Source organism: Monodelphis domestica, chromosome 3 (genome assembly GCF_027887165.1).
Source record: "Monodelphis domestica isolate mMonDom1 chromosome 3, mMonDom1.pri, whole genome shotgun sequence".
Lineage (NCBI taxonomy): Eukaryota > Metazoa > Chordata > Mammalia > Didelphimorphia > Didelphidae > Monodelphis > Monodelphis domestica.
In genome coordinates this window covers 278,353,967-278,373,116 of record NC_077229.1, presented here as the reverse complement: position 1 = coordinate 278,373,116, position 19,150 = coordinate 278,353,967, and the positions used below count along the sequence as shown (strand labels likewise).

The 19,150-nt window shown below is 33.5% G+C and overlaps 1 protein-coding gene across 7 annotated transcripts in view; it reads left to right on the top strand.

The window, feature by feature from the left end:
- SS18 (SS18 subunit of BAF chromatin remodeling complex) overlaps nucleotides 1-19,150 on the top strand; it is a 98,986-nt gene that overhangs the window by 76,069 nt on the left and 3,767 nt on the right. For 5 of the 7 annotated variants that reach the window (XM_056823830.1, XM_001362155.5, XM_056823832.1 and 2 more), the window contains 5 exons: nucleotides 4,572-4,739; nucleotides 5,402-5,506; nucleotides 8,139-8,231; nucleotides 8,990-9,112; nucleotides 14,322-14,455. In XM_056823830.1, the coding sequence (XP_056679808.1) occupies nucleotides 4,572-4,739; nucleotides 5,402-5,506; nucleotides 8,139-8,231; nucleotides 8,990-9,112; nucleotides 14,322-14,455 (623 nt within the window). The remainder of the gene's footprint in view (nucleotides 1-4,571; nucleotides 4,740-5,401; nucleotides 5,507-8,138; nucleotides 8,232-8,989; nucleotides 9,113-14,321; nucleotides 14,456-19,150) is intronic. The other 2 variants (XM_007487583.3, XM_007487585.2) reach the window with 2 other exon arrangements.

Sequence of the window (19,150 nt, the reverse complement as noted above, 5' to 3'; positions counted from 1 at the left end):
CATTTTTCCTTTCCTTTTCCCCTTGTCTTAGGAAATCTCTTTTTCTCACCTAACCATTCTTAAAATATCATCCCAACATAATTCACTAACTCCTGCATTCTCTTTCTTCTTCTAACTGCTCTTATGATGATAAAGTTCTTAGAAGATACATTTATCATCTTTCCACATGGGAAAGTAAACAGTTTAACCTTATTGAGTCCCTTATGATTTCTGTTTCCCTGTTTACTTTTTTAATGCTTCTCTTTAGTCTTAGACCCTAAAGTCACATTTTTAAATTTAACTCTGGTCTTTTCAACAGGAATTTCATCACATACCCATTTTTTTTTCCTTTGAAGGATTGCATTGTTTTCCTGGATAAATTATTTTTGGTTATAATTTCAGCCTTTTTGCCTTATAGAATATCATATTTCAAGCCCTCTGCTCCTTTAACTTGGTAGTTGCTACAACTTGTGTGATTCTGACTGTAATGTAACCCCATGGTATTTGAATGTTATTGTTTTGTCTTTTTGCAATATTTTCTTCCTTTGCTGTCATTTCTTTTCCTAATTTTACATTTGCTCCTTTTATTTAATTTTGAAAGGAAATTTTTATCTCTTTTAGTAATTCTTGTTGGGCTTGGGTCCAGTTCACATTTTTTCTTTATGTCTTTGTAGCTATTTGACTTCATTGTCTTCTCAGTTTGTGGCTTGATCTTTCCTGTCACTGTAGTTGTTTTTTATGATAATGATTCTTTTTTTGTTGTTTGTTCATTTTTCCACCCTATTTCTTGATTTTCAATTTTATATTAATGTTAGGCTCTCTTCTTGGTGTGGGGGAAGAGGACCACAGACTTTTTTGTACTGCTTATCATTAGAACTAGTTCTTGGACTTTTAAAGTTGTGTTGCTTCTAACATGGAGCAATATGGGGAGAAATATGGTTACTGTTCTTCTGGCCTCTATCTGGTCCTTACTGATGAGGAAGGGCCCCTGATCTCTTGAGATAGTAATTGATACTGGACCTTAGGATTCCTCATCCTTTTATACTAGAAGTAATACTGCCTCTTGGGGATTCTACTCCTTGAACAAAAATGCTCTTCCCTGCCCTTGAATCATAGTACGTATTTCAGGGATATATCCAGAAGTATGGTCAATGGAGTTGTCATATAGCATCTAGTCCTTTGTCCTGTGCTATTAAAAGGCTTCCCTGTAGTTTCTTTTTGACAAGTTGCCAGGACCTCTTACTGTCTCCGACTTTGCATTTCATTAAGTTCTTGCTGCTTCTATTGTTACCACCTACTCCCATCACTAGTGTTTAATAAAAATGAGCTCTAAGTTAGACTTCCCTCATATTACAGGTCTCTCTTTCTGAATTCCCAAGTTATCTTGGGCTGGGACAGTTTCTGACTGACCTTTTGTTGGCTCTGCCTCTCTAGAATTCTGTTTGAGGCATTATTTAAAAATTATTTGAAGGGGAATGTTGGGAAGGTGTAACTGAGTGCTTTCTCTACTTTGCCATCTTTACTATGACCCCAGAAATTGGGCACCAGCAACTGTGAGCACAAGGAAAGACTTCAAGCAAAAGGAAGTGTTTAAGCTGTCCTTCAATGGAAAAGAGATCCTATGTAGAAGAGATGAGAAAGGGAGTGCATTCTAGGTGTCATAGCTGATAGTTTAGATCCTGCTTCATTCACCTATTAACTGGATGACCCTGGGCAAGGTCACTTAAGCAAGCTCTATAAACCTCTCTTTTTTAATTGGTGACATGGGGATAGTAATAATATCATTTCACAGGGTTGTTGTCAGTCAATAAACATGTATTAATTGGTTACCACATGTCAGTCTTTGTTCTCAGCATTGGAGATACAAAAGAAGACCCAAACTGGCCCTTTCCTTCAAGCTTATATTGTAATGGTAGAGTTAACATGCAGAAGGATATAAATGTGCAAGATATGTAAACAGTGCAAATGGAAGATAATGATCAAGGGAAGAGGGGTGTGGACATAAAAAGGCTTCTTGCATAAAGTGGGATTTAAATTGAATATTGAAGGAAATCATAGTTGGATTTAAGGAAGACTGACATTCTATGAAGCCAATGCAAAGGCACAGAGAAAGCACATGTTGAGTGCTATCCATATGTAAGAAGATAGTCAGATGGCTTGACCATAGAGAGTGCAGGGGGATAATGAGGCAGAAAAGACTTATTGGGATCAGATTGTGAAGGATTATCAAAACCAAACCTAGGAATTTGCTTTTCATTGTAGAGATAATAGGGAGCTAAAGAAGTTTATTATATATAGTGAGTGTGAAGAAAAAAAGGTATGACAGAGGAAAAACTTATGGTTGAGGAAAATTACTTTGATTACTATATGGATAATGGATTTGAGTGTGAGGAAATGAGGCAGTAAGACCAACTAGGTTATTATTGAGTAATCTAGAGCAGTGGTGATAAAGTCTAACCTAGAAAGATGACTATGTGATTAGAGAAAAGGGAACATGTCAGAGATCTGTTTTAGAGGTAGACATGACAAGATTTTGTTGTGCAGTGAGTGAGAATGAGTATTTGAGGATTGTGAGGTCAAGGACTAGAAGGAAGATGATACCTTTAAAGTAATAGGGAAGAGAGATTTTTATTTTGTCTAAAGTTATACCAAAAAGTAGCAGGAATGGGATATGAATCTTGGTTATCTGACTCCGGATCCTAATTTGTTCAAATACTTATTTGCAGTTTGTAGCTCTGAGGTCTCTAGAACTCTTGCTTCAGTTGGTGGGCAAGAAAGATTAGGATTGAGAAGAAATTAGATATGGATTACTTTCAGCTAAATGATAAAGTAGGAAGCCAGATTGCAGAGAATTCAGGATATATAGGAGAGTAAGTGGAGGCACAGAGAACAGATATTATTTTAAGGACTTTAGTTAGGAAGGGGAGGAGAAATAAAGGACAATTGCTAGTGGATTACATGATAAAATCTAGCAAGACTTGGAAATATAAGCAAGAAGAGGAGGAACCAATAGGTTGGGAGTGTTTGAAGATTTGTATGAGAGAGATGGTGATGATGAGGAAGACAGGGCCTGAGCAGATGGCATCAAGAGTTCATATAGAGGGGTTGGTCTTGACATTCATCAGATCCTGGAATAAAGGAGAGGATAATAGGGGATAATATCAAGAGCATATGAGATGAAGACAAGGTAAAAAAAGGAAGTTCTCAGAAAACTTTCTAATTTTTGGCACTGTTAAATATGAGTGGAGGTCTGCAGTTAGAGGGAATGAAGACAGTGGGCACCCTGGGAGGCCTAGAAAAGCTGCTGTGATAGAATCTAGATCTAGAATCAAGGAGGATTACAATTACTTTGCTTGTAATAAGTGGTCAGTTGAGATTAGATTAAATTTGTAGTATGGTTTTGTGGCTTGTGGCCATCTTCTAGTTCTTAGAAGCATGTGAATAGAAGGAAAGGATTCAAGTGATATGAGTAAACAAAAGATGGGGTTTGGCAGAATGTGGTCATTGATGGTATAAGGGATTCAAGGGTAGAATAGGATAGTGTAGAATTTTAAGTGGTACAACAAGAGTTAAGATTTGGAAGCAGAGCAGTGGTGTTAACTGTTGCTGAATACTAGGAGGTATTGGAGGCACCTGTAAGGATGAAGCATGCAAGTTGTAAAGCATAGGGAGACATGAAATGACAGAAGATTAGATTATATTAGAAGATAAAATAATTTCAGAATTCTTAAACGTGAAAATGGGAACACTTGTGGTTGATGGTGAGATCTAAGGTATAGTTGACTCTCCCTAAAAGTGGCCATCATAGAGTTTTGCAAATGTTTCATGTAATGGGGAAAAGGTCAATCTATTGTTATGTAGCATGAATTAAAATAAAAAATACTATGAAAGGAAATTATTCTTTTTTATTGTTGCTTCTGATTTACTATAAAACTTTAGGAAATTGACTCATTTTTTGAAAAATCAACATGCAACTTGTCTTGGCAGGATTGTGTGGATAAAATAAATAACATACTATAAGAAAAGACATATGAAACCAAGTGTTATTTGTATATACTTTTTTTTAAAGCCCTTACCTTCTACCTTAGAGGCAATGCTGTGTATTGGTTCTAAGGCAGAAAAGTGGTAGGGGCTAAACAATGGGAATTAAGTGATTTGCCCAGGTCACACAGCTAGGAAGTGTCTGAGACCAGATCTGAACCCAGGATCTCTCATCTTTAGATCTGGCTCTCTCTCCACTGAACTATAATCTGTCCCTTATATACTTGATTTCTTTTTTAAAAACTGAGTTAAAAAAAACAAAGAAACCTGGAAAAGGGGAAATTGGGATAATTATATTTTTTTTAGAGTTTCATGGTCCTCAGCACTTCATTTGCCTATAGCTGTTATTAGTAGTGCATATAAAGTTTATTTCAGATTTTGTAAGGTTTAAATTAAGTGATACAAAGGAAGATTGGAACTAAGATTATTATCCGGAACAATTGCCTGATCTTGAGATTTTATTATAGAAATAGATATTTGTATTTCTATTTTGTAATATTAAAATTTTATATGAACTTGTTATGTATTTATATATATTATGTATTTCTCAGGTCCAATGATGCATCAGCAGCCTCCTTCACAACAGTATAATATGCCACAGGGAGGTGGTCAGCATTATCAAGGACAACAACCCCCTATGGGAATGATGGGTCAAGTTAACCAAGGGAATCATATGATGGGTCAAAGACAGATTCCCCCTTACAGGCCACCTCAGCAAGGTAATAATAGATGTTTTCTTGATTATTTCAAATAGTGATAACTGTAAGGGTTTAAATTGTTTTCATTCTTAATTAACTTTTCAACTTAAAACATTATATAAGACAAAATTTTGTTGGGCTTTTTTGTCTCCAGCATTTTTTCTTTCCTAATATATTCACAGAAGTCTTTAAGTGGACTTGAACTTTATGGCATACATTTTCTTTGTTTCTTTGTTTTTATTTGAAGATAAAAGAACATCTGAAAAGTTTTCACCACAAACACATTAATGTACAGTGGGGAATTCTAAAAATCTATTTTATTCTAAAATTCTTCACACACCAGAAAAAAACAAAAACAATTATATGTTCCATCATTTTATAATTTTTTTATTGTCTTTAAAAAGTTATTTCTTTTTCTTTCCACAAGATTTTGTGCTGTTGATATTGTACATGTGTTCTTTGGATTATCTTTTAGTGTGCAAGTAGCCAAGTAGAATAGCTACCAAATGTGTTATATGTGTTTGTGTATATCTCTAACATAATAAAACAATTAAAATGTCTGAAATGCCAAAGGGTTGGGGAATCTACATTTAAGAAATATATCTCAAGATCAGATTAGAAAGAAAGCCTTTGATAACAGAGAGAACAAATTATTTACGTCTTGACTGGTTGTGGTTTTTCAGGCCCACCACAGCAGTACTCAGGCCAGGAAGACTATTATGGGGACCAATACAGTCATGGTGGACAAGGTCCTCCAGAAGGCATGAACCAGCAATATTACCCTGATGGTAATCTCTCCTAATGTTAACTTTCCCATTTTCTATAACTGCCCAATATTAATGTAGACAGCTATTAAAAACCATTTTAATGGGGTGGACAAGTTAGCAATCTGTTTCAGTAACAGATAGCTTTTTAAAATAAAAGTCAGAAGTGTTTATACGAATCTAAGACACCAAGGATAATTTCTTACAGTTAAATTAGGTTTTGTGTAATACGTACTTCCACATTTGTGCCATTTAGCTTCATGTTTTTTCATTAGAATCTCATGTTTTTTCATTAGAATCTCAAAAGATAAAAAATATCCTTTGCTACAATCTCAATTGTTAATTTCTACCAAAGCAGTTTTGTTATGGATTTGTTTTATTCTACCATTTGTACAAACAGAGAATACAATTTTTGAATAAGTTATTTACAAGTTGTTTCATTTTAGTACATTTTGCATTCTGATCAGGAACTGTGATGGTATTATAAGATTATAGTTGCCATTTGACAAATTCTGCATTTTTAGTGTTAGTGACTCAGAAATTTATGGCACAATTACTTTTGGATTTTGAAGAAGAGGTGGGAATCAGAATTTAGTTATAATTCAGCTTTTTAATGAATAAGGTAGGTTGTTAGACAATTGTTAATTCAGGTGTGCCTTGCTTTAAGAAAACCCAAGGAGTTTCATAATACAAATGTTTAAGATAGAAAAATTGAGAAATAATTTTTCATATTAAAAAAATTCTTCCCTTTATAACAGGATTTACTAGAGAGTTCCTCTGGGTAGTAAGCTCCTTTATCATATTTTAATTGAATTTCTTGATTTAAGACATTTAGGAGAAAAGGAACTTTTTAAAACAAATATTGGGGAGCTTTCTTAGAATTGAAGGTAAAGCATTAATGCAATTGTAATGTAAGTAAATGGGAACATTTGTTTCAACGTATAAAATTTTATTGGGAACATAGCCTATTGCAGGAAGTGAGGTATACCAGTACTTAATATTGTTCTAGTAATACAATATTTTGGCACGAACTACATAGGTAAAGTGAAGTACACAGCTGGAAAAATTATCAAATATATAATGTCTTATAGTAGCTATTTAGTAAATGCGTGTTATTATTAGTTTTAATTATTTCCTTTATTGTTGATTGGATAATTCATGTCAAAAAAAATCCCATTTGTTATGTGTTTTTTTTTACTTCAGTGATCTGACTCATCTTTTTAGTTTCATGTGTGGAGATGAATGCAACTTTAAAATTTAATAGCAAAGTTTTATTACATAGTATATTATAAGTCTTTCAAGAGATATAAAATCTATTTATTATATTATGTGTGTTAAGATGACTAATTGATATAGCTTAGCCACAATAATAGCTTTAATCATATACTTTGAAATTAGTAAGTAAATGAAATGCTCGAGTTGAGCACTACAAAAAACTTTTTTTTTGTAAAGCCTATTTATTTTTAACGTTTTATGAATAAAATCCAGTTCTCTTTCATAGTATACTTTCTTAAATCTGAAAATTATATTGCTCAGTATCTGACCTGTCTGCTTAAAAAAAGATATGTTAATTATAAAGATGTCAAACCTTAAAAATTATCACAGATAAATTAATTTTAGTGTTCCTTGTTAAGGATTGTTGGTTAAAAGTTTATATTTGCAAAGGTTTGCTATTATATATATGTGTCTGACATTTACATGGACCATTTATTCTAAATTCAATAATTTTGTTAAGCAGCATTGAACATGCTCTATTTCTGAATATTTATGCAAATAACAGCATAGATATTTCTAAGGTAGTGTTTCAGAGCTTTGGAATGAACAGAGTAGTAAATATAATCATCGTAACTCCCTGCCTTCCTTATTTAGGCATGCTTCCAAAATTGTAGTGCAAATTTTGGTTACCTGAAAGGTTATCAAGTCAGGAATATTTTTATATACTAGTTTCCAGTCATCTTGCTGGAGAAATAGATTGTCTTAAAACTATTTACAGGTAGGGTATGATTTGAGTTATTAAAGTAGAAGTACTTTGAATCCCTGTACAAACTGCAATAATTAAGAAAAATTTTCTATGTGAAAAATACTCTGAAAAATAATTGAAAGAATTTTAGAAAAAGGCATAGATTTTCAATTCCTAATGTTTTAAATGGGAAAATATAATGTGGAATTTGTGTCAGTTTCTTTCAGGGGGAAAAAAAAAACCTTATGAAGCTCTGTTATATTTTGTATTGTCTTTAGCATATGCTGTGGAATTGGAGATCAGCAGAACAGGTGTTTGACAAAATATGATAATTGCTTCTTTTGTTCATTCTGATTTAATTCAGGTTATTTACATGTGAAAGGCCTAAATGCTTTCATTCTTTTTTAATGGAAGATAAAGTTTTTTTCTCCTAATGAGGATTATCAGAGGGTTAAGATTGTCCCTTTCTGTGATGTTTCTAAAACTACTGCTTTTTACCTTTAAAAAATCTGCACGTTGACTCAATATGAAATTCAAAATCATATTGGTAAATATTTGGCTAATGCAATTGAAAATTTTTTTAATGTATTTCCAGTTAAATTTTTTTTTTCATTTTATCTAAAAGTTTAAATATTTTTAGGGTTTCAACTCATTGGCCATTAACGTTTCTTCCTGTTTCTTGTCGAATTGATGTAGGTCATAATGATTACGGTTATCAGCAACCGTCGTATCCTGAACAAGGCTACGATAGGCCTTATGAGGATTCCTCACAACATTACTACGAAGGAGGTATCTATATACCTTCACACACATATGCACATATATCTCCTCCCCAGGAATGAAATTTCTTGCACAAGGCAACCTATATCCAAATAAAAACTCTTGTAGAGTACTAGTTGCTGACTATCTTGAAAGTTAATAGAAACCATATAGCAATCAAAATAATTTTCTTGCAAACACCTAAAATGTGTAACCATAATTTGCCATTTTCTAACAACATAAAATGACTAAAAGATCTTCAGAAATTTTTTTTTTTACTCAATGGAAAATTTCTATTTAAAACACCAATCCATCAGTTTGGTTTTTTATTTTTTTCTTTTTTTTTCTGTGTGTGTTTACATTTATATATACATACATACATATATATATATATATAATTTCATATATAAATATAGTGCCTTTAGGAAACAGCTTGCTGATCTTGTGTAGCTAGTGTGTGCTCTTGTAGCTGTCTTTAATTTTGTCTTTTTTATTTTATTTAGCATAGTCATGATCTTATGACTGTGATGTTCCAGTATATGTAATGCTCGTATGGCAGAGACGCTGAAAATGCTGCAGTTCAACCTTGCAAAATTGGCTTTAACTGCAGTTTGTTTGGCCGAATCCTTCTGTTTGGTTTGAGTTTTCTTTGTTTTGTTAACTTTTAAAAATCAAGATTGCATTTCATTTTTGTTCTTGTGTTGTTGGCTGTGCATCTTAGAAGGAAAAATAAATTAATTAAACAAATTCCTCAATGGCTCTTTTTCCCTCTTCCAATCATCCTGCAGGGAATTCACAATATGGTCAGCAGCAAGATGCATATCAAGGACCACCTCCCCAACAGGGTTATCCACCCCAACAACAACAATATCCAGGTCAACAGCCTTATCCAGGACAGCAGCAGGGTTATGGTAAATACATAACTTGTTTTGAATTGGTGGAGGGGGGGTTAGAGTAGGGGTGTTGGGAAAAGAGACTTGGGAATAAGTTACTGATGAATAAATAGATTTCTTACACCATTTTTCAGCCCCAAATGCAACATTCTGGTAAATTTGTTAAAATTGAACTACGTTAGAAATAGGACTAAGGATTCCATCAGCCTCTTGAACTTCACAAGTTTTGTGATATTCTTATTTTACTTTTTTGTCAATATTAGCTACTGTTTAAAGCATGATGGCTACAAATACAAACAATATAATCTTGTCCTCAAGAATCTCTCATGTTCTTATTTTAAAGGAACACCTTAGAATTTTTTTAAAACAAATTTTTATTGATATCTTTTATTTTTGCATCATCTGAATTTCCCCCTTGTAGCCTTCCCCTTCTTTTTTCTCAGAGAGCCATCTTATGACAAATAATTTTTTTTTAAAGATAAAGGAGAAAAAGCACAACCAGCAAAATTGAACATTTCATTGAAAACATCTGAAAATACATGCAACCCCCCACACTTGTGGACCTCTGCAAAGGTGCAAGGGATGATTCTTTTCAACATTTACCTTGAATTATTTTGTAGTGGTGGTTCTTTGCACTTACATTGTATTTATCTGTATATTTTTCTTGGTTCTGCTTATTTCATTTTGTCATGGCTCTTTCATCTTAATGGAAGAAGAGAACCTATAAAAGTAGCTGGAAAGCCATGTAGGTTGAAATGTTTGTGGTAGCATCGCATGGGGATGGCTGGGAAGTAGCATTAAAGACCTGGTTCCAGGCAAGAAACGGTGTTCCAAAGACTGAGCCCAAAGTTCTGGTAGGAGAGAGATGAGCATATTCATCTCTATCTGGATGTCTCATGACATCATAAACTCATTATATCTAAAACTGAGCTTATCATCTTTCATAGTAAATCTGTTCTCCTTTAGTATGTTGTTGGTGCTACCACTGACCTAGTCTGCTTTGCTATTGAAACATCTGTCATGATCTTTGATATTTCTGTATTCCTCAATATCTCGGCTGAAAAATCTTGAGTAGGTCCTTTCCAGATAGATTTCAAATGCCCAAATGTTAATGACTCCGTAGTTTGCCACCACTCTACCTTTTTAATCTTATTTCTCATCTCTCATTATACACTCTCTGCTTCAGTCTAAGTGGATTATTCTCTGTCCCCTGAATACCTTCAGTGCTTTCCTCCTAGTGTTCCCTTTCTTTGGAATATCCTTCTTCCCCTTCTTTTCTAGTTGAACTGTATTTTCTTCTTTAAAACCTGATTTGTATGTGTTAAAGGATTTCTCCCACTCATTAATATTCTTTTCTTACTTGGAACTCCTAAAGCAAGTTATTTTGTATTTTTTAAAAATATTTTATTTTCCCAGTTACATGTACATTTTTACATGTACATGTACATGTTATAGTACATGTACATCCCAGTTACATAATAATTTTCAACATATATTTTCTGAAATTGTAAGAGCAAAATTGTTTCCCTTCCTCCTTTCCCTCCCCTACTCCTGGAAATGGTAAACAATTTGATCTGGCAAAGCTTAATTCCACTTGAGTCATTGTATTTTGTATTTTTATAATGTACTTTTTACTTTCCTGTATCATATTTTCTATCCAACCTGTAAGCTCTGTGAGGGACTAGATTTCATCTAATCTCTCATCTTCTATCATCTAGCATAGTGCTCTGTATGGTTGATATTTGTTGATATTTGATATTGTTGATACTTGTTGATAGGTGATAAATATTGAATTATATTGAACCTAAAGATATTATTTATTTGATTTTTAGGAATAGTAGAAAACATCAATATGTGTTTTTAGAAAAACTGATGTTTTGGTTATAATTAATTGTCATTGTAGTCTCAGATTATTTAGGAAGTAACCTAAAAGTTTCCTAGTCTTCCCTCTACAATATTCCTGACAAGGTGACTGGACTATTTAAACACTGCCTATGATAGGTAGCTAAATGTCATATGACATAGTTGTTAGAAAACATATTCTTTTGTAATGTACACCTTTTTAGTAGAATAATAAAAGCTCCTTTGAGGGCAGAGATAGCTTTTTTTGGTCTGTGTTCTTAGTACTTTATGCAGAGGTTTGAACATGGTAGGCACTTAGTAAATGTTTGTTGAATTGAATTAGTGCTGATTTTGTTTTAGAACTACTGGGGAAAAGTAATCTCTTATTCCAAAGGACAAGTTTTCAGATATTTGAAAATGGTTACCATATGCTTCATGAGTCTTTTCATTCTTTTAAGAAATTTGCAAATACTTCTTAGGTGAGCCATTGAACCAATTTGTTGTCCAAGATAGCAAAAACTAATGCCATAAACAAGACTTTTTTTTTTTAACAGAAAAAGAAAGAGGATTGGGGGAAATAGAAAGGGCTAATTACACTTCATAGAAAAAGTTTTCCTTTAGTATTCTGGCCTTAAATAACTATTTAATTCCTGAGGAGGAGGAAAAACTAGTACTTGGGTATATATTATAGAATTTGTAGCAGAGTTCTTACCTCTTTATTGTGGCATAATAGGCAGACATTAATTTCATACTCTCTCATTTCAAACTTTTCCACATGTGCATAGTGCAAATCACTGAGTACTGAGTAGGAAATGGCATGATTTTACCAGCCTCGGGTTATTTCAGAGTATTACTAGTGTAGCAACCCTATAGTCTATAAAGTTCACCTCACTTTGATAAGGTACTTTGGCTTCCCATGCCGTAACCAGCTGTATTCATGTTAAAATTCTTTTGGTCTAGATCCTCTTGATTTCATTGGTGTAGGTAACATTGGATGAAGAAGCTATCTCTGCCAGTGTAAAGCTGCAACTTATAGTCCTAGAGAATTGTTAGTGGCAATTAAAAAATATTAATTTCCCATTTCATTGTGAAGCCTTAGAAATTTTTATTGTATCATATTTTGTCTACATGGGGCTTATTCTTTTACTTCCTTCAAGGACAGCCAGGCTTTAGCTCATTACGTCCTCCTGTACCTGGGTAGTTCTGAGGAAACAATATTTCATTAGTTTAATTTTGTTCTGTAGCTATAAATTAGGTATTTATTTAGAGCTTTATGTTTGCATAAAGCTTTACATATGTTGCTTCGTTTGATACTAACAACAATTGTGTGAAGGAGGTGCTGTTATCTCAGTTTTCTAGATAACAAAACTGAGGCACAGATAGGTTGGAATAAAAACAATTTTTAGCTTCAATGTTATCAAATGAAAATAGTGCAAAAATATGTAGAACTTTATTAATTGAAAGTCCTGTAACATTTTAAAGAAAGAAGCAAATGCATTGACTTGTAATAAAAATAGTTAATGATCATGAGGGATGATAAGGTAAAATAAATATTTATATTTAAGTAGTTAAATGCTATCTTGTAAACACTGGGAAACCCTGATGGAGAGGTATCTCATCTCCCCCTCCCCGGACCTTAACAGCCAACCATTCTTGTAATGGAAAAAATTAGAGTTTTTCGGATTAGACTCATGGGATTTATTTGAGATTAGAATTACTTAAGAAAATTATTTTCTTATTTTTATACCAACATGGTGATTTATTATTGCCTGCTGATATTTCCCTCTGAGATCTGTTTTCCAAGGCAGATTTTGAATGGCTAGCTTTCTTGTGCTAGTCTGTTGTAACATTTAAGTATCAAAGCCTTCTAGCCTCAGCTTTATACAGTCTTCTTTATGGTGGGCAGCCTTTTTGTAGAGCTAACATATTCTATTCAGAAAAACTAGATTTAGACTAGGGCAGAAAAAAGTACATTAATCCCTTAAAATCTTTTTCATGACAAATTGTTCTTTTTCATGGTCAAATAAAGCATTTAAAAATAGTGATACCTAGCAATGCTCTGAAGATTCTACATTTGGCTTTAATAAATACAGTTTGCTGCTCTTTGAAACTTTCTTTTGTTAGAATTTTATATTACAGAATATTCTACCAATATATAGTAGTCATTTGGCTCCTTTGGTTAATAGTATTTTCAGTTATGCCTTTACAGTTATATAACTGTAAGTTTCACTGTTTTACATGTTCAGAGATATTTTCAACTTTGTAAACTGCTGGTGGTCCATTTCCTCTTCCAGCTTCTGCTTCTTAATCATCCCTCTTGATAAAATACTGCCTTTTACAGTGTCTGGCCCTCAATACATTTATGTATTAAATACATAAATAAAATGTATTTAATTATAATGTAATTAAATACATTTAATTACTTTATAGCCATCTCTTTTAGCTCTTTCTTTTGTTAAAGCAATTATAAGTTTGGGATGTAAGAGACAGATTGTACTCAAGCAGAATATTTTGGGTCATTGAAATTACATGAGTAATATGACTATTTTGAAGAGTTATTTCTTGTTAAACAAAACTGGAGGAATATGATGAAGACCTGTAAAAAATAAGCTAGGAGGAACCAATAATTTTTAAAATTATATGCTTTCTGGTATAGAATTTAGCATTTAAAATTTTATTGACTAAATTATATTTGTTGATGAGGTGTTCTTTCAGTGGTTGGTACCAGAAGACAATTTTAGAATGACTTGGTGCAAGTCAAGCTATTTGCCTCAGTTTCAAACATCTATAAAATGGGGATAATAGCATTTGTCTCCCAGAAATTTTTTGAGGATCAAATATAATAATAATTGTAAAGTGCCTAGCTAGCACAATGTTGTGCACATAGTAAACATATAAATGTTAGCTCTTGTCTACATCATCATCACATCATCATAATCATCATCCTCACAGATTCAGAATTGATACTTTGTTTCAAAATATAAATGCATTATTTTGAATGACCTAGTATTTAATAATACAATGCAGTTCCCTTATGTTCTAGTTTAAGAAGTAAGACAAAATGCCAGTGAAACACAACTAGTTTAGAAATATAGGCATGTCCCACACAGTCTTCCAGGCCAGTTGATTGTTAAATTTGCAATCCTGTAGTCATCTATTCCAGTATCCTCATTTTACATAAGAGGCAATTAAGTAAATTGTCCAAGATCATGTAGGAAATGAGCACCAACCAGAATTCTGACCTAAGCCTCTGAGCCCAAGTCTAATGTTTTTTCTGTCTTGCTGTACTACCATTACTAAATGAACCTTTTAGTTCTAAATGTTTTATTATTGAGATACATTTTATAATTTTGGATTTTAATCCTTTTTGTTAATAATTTTGTAGGTCCTTCACAGAGTGGTCCAGGGCCTCAGTATCCCAACTACCCACAGGGACAAGGTCAGCAGTATGGGGGGTACAGACCTACACAACCTGGACCACCACAGCCACCCCAACAGAGGCCTTATGGATATGACCAGGTAAAGTTACTGTGATCGTATTTCAGCTCTTTATTTTGTTTCTCCTTTGATTAAACTGGATTTTAATTTTGAGGGCTCCATTTTCCCTCACAGTGTTCTTAATTAATGCATTATTAAGTAAATTTTTACATAAAAGCCTCACTGAATTATACCTAATTCTCTCTAGTCACCATAGCTTGTTATTTCTTCCTTTATCTGAATTTATTTAAATTTCTAGTGCTTTTATCCCATTTTAGTAGTTTGTTATCTTGCATTAAAATCTTTGAAAAAATTTTCTACAAGTCTCAAGAACTCTTTCAGTACATCTAGCACATTGCTACAGAATCAATCTACTTAAGACTCTTATTTTCTTAGTTTTACTTTTCTTAAAGAGACTACAGTGAGTGGCTTTCCTTGCCTCTAACCAGAATTCCCAACCTTTTTTTTTTTTTTGAAATGGCATTTACTGGGAGGGGAAGTTTTGGCAGGGCACAGTGTTTTATATATAACTTGCCCCTCTGCTAACATAGCTGTTTCACTCCTTCAAACAGATTTTAATAGGAAAGGGGGAGTGGCTAATAATTTCCCACATGAACCATCTACCTATTAGAAATACTTATGTCACAGGTATGGGAACTGTGTTGTTAATTATTAATTCTCGGCATATCTGGTTGATAATTAATGATTACTTTCAACTAGTTGGAAATTTCTGGCCTATAGGATAATAGTCCAAATTACTCAGTGTAATGCTTAAACCTTCTAGCATCATCTGGCTTCATTTCTAGCTAATCTTATTGTCCTTTTCTTCCCCACAACCATCTACCACAAGTCCTGTGTTATAATAACAATAATAGCAGTAGAAATTTTAAGGTTTTAAAAGTACTTTTTATAATCTCATTTTATGTATACTCATTCACCGACCGTATTTTTGAACCCTCCGTGCTCTATTCTTATTTGTTTTTTCTTTATAAGATGAATGCTACCATACCTTCTCTCAGTTTATCTGAAACATAATCATTTTTCAAAGCTTATCACAAGTTCCATCTCTTCCATGTTGCTTTTCCTAGAAATTGCAGATCATGTTAATCTCATCCTTTTTTGAACTTGAATAGTTATATGATGCTTTACATCATTACTTATTTGTTTTGTATGTGTAAATCGTACCTTCTCAGCAAGATGGTAAACCCTTTGTAGACATAGATTGTTTCCTCTACAGTACTTAAGAGAAATTAAATCACAGTTGACACACATTTAATATTTTTAAATTTACTAATTTTAATAGATTTATATTGTATCTGATTAGATATCCTATACAGAATTATACAGTCTTTGCAGGGTCAATTGTTACTGACATTTTGCATTCCTTCTCCCACCTGTGAACACCAGTAGGCAAGGAGAGCATGAATAATTGAAAATGGCATAAAGAATAGCATTTTAACTTATAGTTAACTGTTTTCCCTCAAATCTACCAAAGATTTCTGAGTAGATAATTTTTGACTAGTTTGCATTTTATCTTTCTACTTTCTTTCTTGTACTTTGTGGACAGTATAGGTAAGAAAGAAGTGAAATGGTCTCATGTTACAAAAGGAGGAGGAGAAACAAACTAGATAATCTACATAATGATTTTATGTAATAGAAAAAGCTTTGGATTTTGATTCAAAGAACCTGAGTTCAAAACTTAGTTCCATTACTTTTTTTTAAATTAAATTTAATTTTTTTAAAAACCCTTACCTTCCATCTTAGACTCAATACTGTGTATTGGTTCCAAGGCAGAAGAGTGATAAGGGCTAGGCAATGGGGGTCAAGTGACTTGCCCAGGGTCACACAGATGGGAAGTGGCTGAAGCCAGATTTGAACCTAGGACCTCCCGTCTCTAGGACTGGTTCTCAATCCACTGAGCTACCCAGCTGCCCCCCTTTATTACCTTTTAATTTGCTTCTTAACCACAAGTCTTTGTAACAATACAATGCCACAGACTGAGTAAATTCAACCTCTTTTAAAACAAGACTCTTCCATACTATACTAACTTTTACCTATAAGTATAACAAACTCTAGCATCGATTGGTTCTGGGAAAAAGTGACAGAAATGAAAGTGTTGCATAGGGCAGAAGATTGGTGTTAGGGTAATTAAATTCAGAGTATAAAAACTTTATATTGGACTTTAGAGACCTAAGAATTTTAGAGGAGTAGACTAGATTGAAATGAATGGTTCTTCATTGGGGGGATTGAATTAGATGCACTAGAGGGAGCCCTTTAACTCCTAAGATCTTGTGGTTTTAATTCAGACAGAATGGGAATGTCTGGGAATTGGTTGACTGAAGAATAAAAAAGGAGAGAGAATTTAGCTTTGTCTTATAAAAAAAAGTAGAAAGACTCTTTTCTCCCAAGGAACTTTAACATTTTTAAAGATTTTTTTTTTACTTAAATATTTAAGATCTAGCTAATGATAATTATTATATGAGGATAGTTTAATTAAAAAAACATGTATGCTTTGTACAAGGCACTGAGCTAGATGATAGGAATGCAAAGACAAAAATGCCAAATATGTGCCCTGGTCTCAGGAAGCTTTCTTGGCAAATAAAGTAGTTCTCCAGGTCAATAAATATAAGATAATTTGAGGAGGTAAAAACTAACAGCTAAGGTTATTTAGGTAAGACTTTACAAAGAGGTGGTACCTCCACTTAGCCAATTTCCCCATCCCTTATCTATATTTGGAGAAGCTATAGTAGTCCCAGGATGTATCTAGTAGAAGCAAAGTTCTGAGCCCTGGTACAACTTGTAGAAGGGAGAAGATATATATATATATATATATATATATATATATATATATATATATATATATATCTTCTATTTTTCCATCTTTTTTCATCCTACTACTTTTGATTTTATAAAATTATGTCCAGTCTAATAATTTTAACTATTACACTTTTTTTTTAAAACATTATTTTATTTGGTCGTTTTCATACATTATTCATTGGAAACTTTCTTTTCCTCCCATAGCCGACGCATGATTCCACTGGTTATCTCATGTGTTCTTGACTCGAACCCATTTCCCTGTTGTTGGAATTTGCATTAGAGTGTTCATTTAGAGTCTCTCCTCAGTCTTATCTCCTCCAACCCTGTAGTCAAGCAGTTGCTTTTCATTGGTGTTTTTACTCCCACAGTTTATCCTCTGCTTGTGGGTAGTATTTTTTTTTAGATCCCTGCAGACTGTTCAGGGAAATTGCATTGATATTAATGGAGAAGTCCATCACCTTCGATTGTACCACACTGTATCAGTCTCTGTGTACAATGTTTTTTTGGTTCTGCTCCTTTCGCTCTGCATCACTTCCTGGAGGTTGTTCCAGTCTCCATGGAATTCCTCCACTTTATTATTCCTTTTAGCACAATAGTATTCCATCACCAACATATACCACAGTTTGTTCAGCCATTCCCCAATTGAGGGGCATCCCCTCATTTTCCAATTTTTGGCCACCACAAAGAGCGCAGATATGAATATTCTTGTACAAGTCTTTTTCCTTATTATCTCTTTGGGGTACAAACCCAGCAGTTCTATGGCTGGGTCAAAGGGTTGACATTCTTTTATCGCCCTTTGGGCATAGTTCCAAATTGCCCTCCAGAATGGTTGGATCAATTCACAACTCCACCAGCAATGAATTAATGTCCCTACTTTGCCACATCCCCTCCAGCATTCATTACTTTCCTTTGCTGTCATGTTAGCCAATCTGCTAGGTGTGAGGTGATACCTCAGAGTTGTTTTGATTTGCATCTCTCTGATTATAACTATTACATTTTTAATCTATGAGAGAGGGAGAGGGATATGTACAGAGAATTTCAAAAGAAGGGATAGGTGCTGAGGAGAGAGATGGACATTTGCTGGAGAAAATTTTGAGAAGAGAATGGTACTATCATTTGTATCTTAATAAAGGAAGGCAAAAGTGACATTTAAAGGCTTTGAACAGTGGAAATAGGTGAGGGAGGAGAAAGTCTATTCTAGTTATAGAAGTTTTGAGCAAAGACATGGAGTCAAGGAAAAATATAACCAGATAAAGGACAAAGAGGCAGGAATGTTGAATAAATAAAGAGGAACTAATATGAGAAATCTGGAAATATAGTTTGGGAAGTATATTTTGGAGCATTGAATATCAAGATCATAATGTTAGTAAATTGGGATCCTCCAGATCAGGAAAACAGGGGCCCTCTAAACCATATATGAGGATCCTTGTGGGTGACATATTGACTTAGAAAATCACATTTCTACATTTTAATCTGGTTTTGGCTGCACTCAAAAGGGTGTTGTGGGCCTTATGCATCCTGCCATCCTCTGCTCTAAATTGGTTTTTTGAATTAAAGGTCAACATCATCAGAATAATGGCTTCAGATTATTGAAGTAGTAGCATTCATTGGGATTGGGAAGTTCACTAAACTTTTAAATATTCCAGATGAGAAGAGATGAAAACCAAAGCTCATACAATGGAAGTGGAAAGGGGTGAATAAATACTGTGAAGGTACAATTGAAATGATTTGGTGACTGATTGACTCTTGGGGAAAGAAAGCAAAAATTTAGATGTTGACTAAGGATTTGAACTTGGATGAGTTGAAGATGGTGATTTGTGGGATATCCTACTTCTTTCCACTCATCTTCTTTATCCCTCTTATCCTTTCAGTCTATCAGTTAATAAATCCATAAACATTTATTAAGACCTTGTGATATGT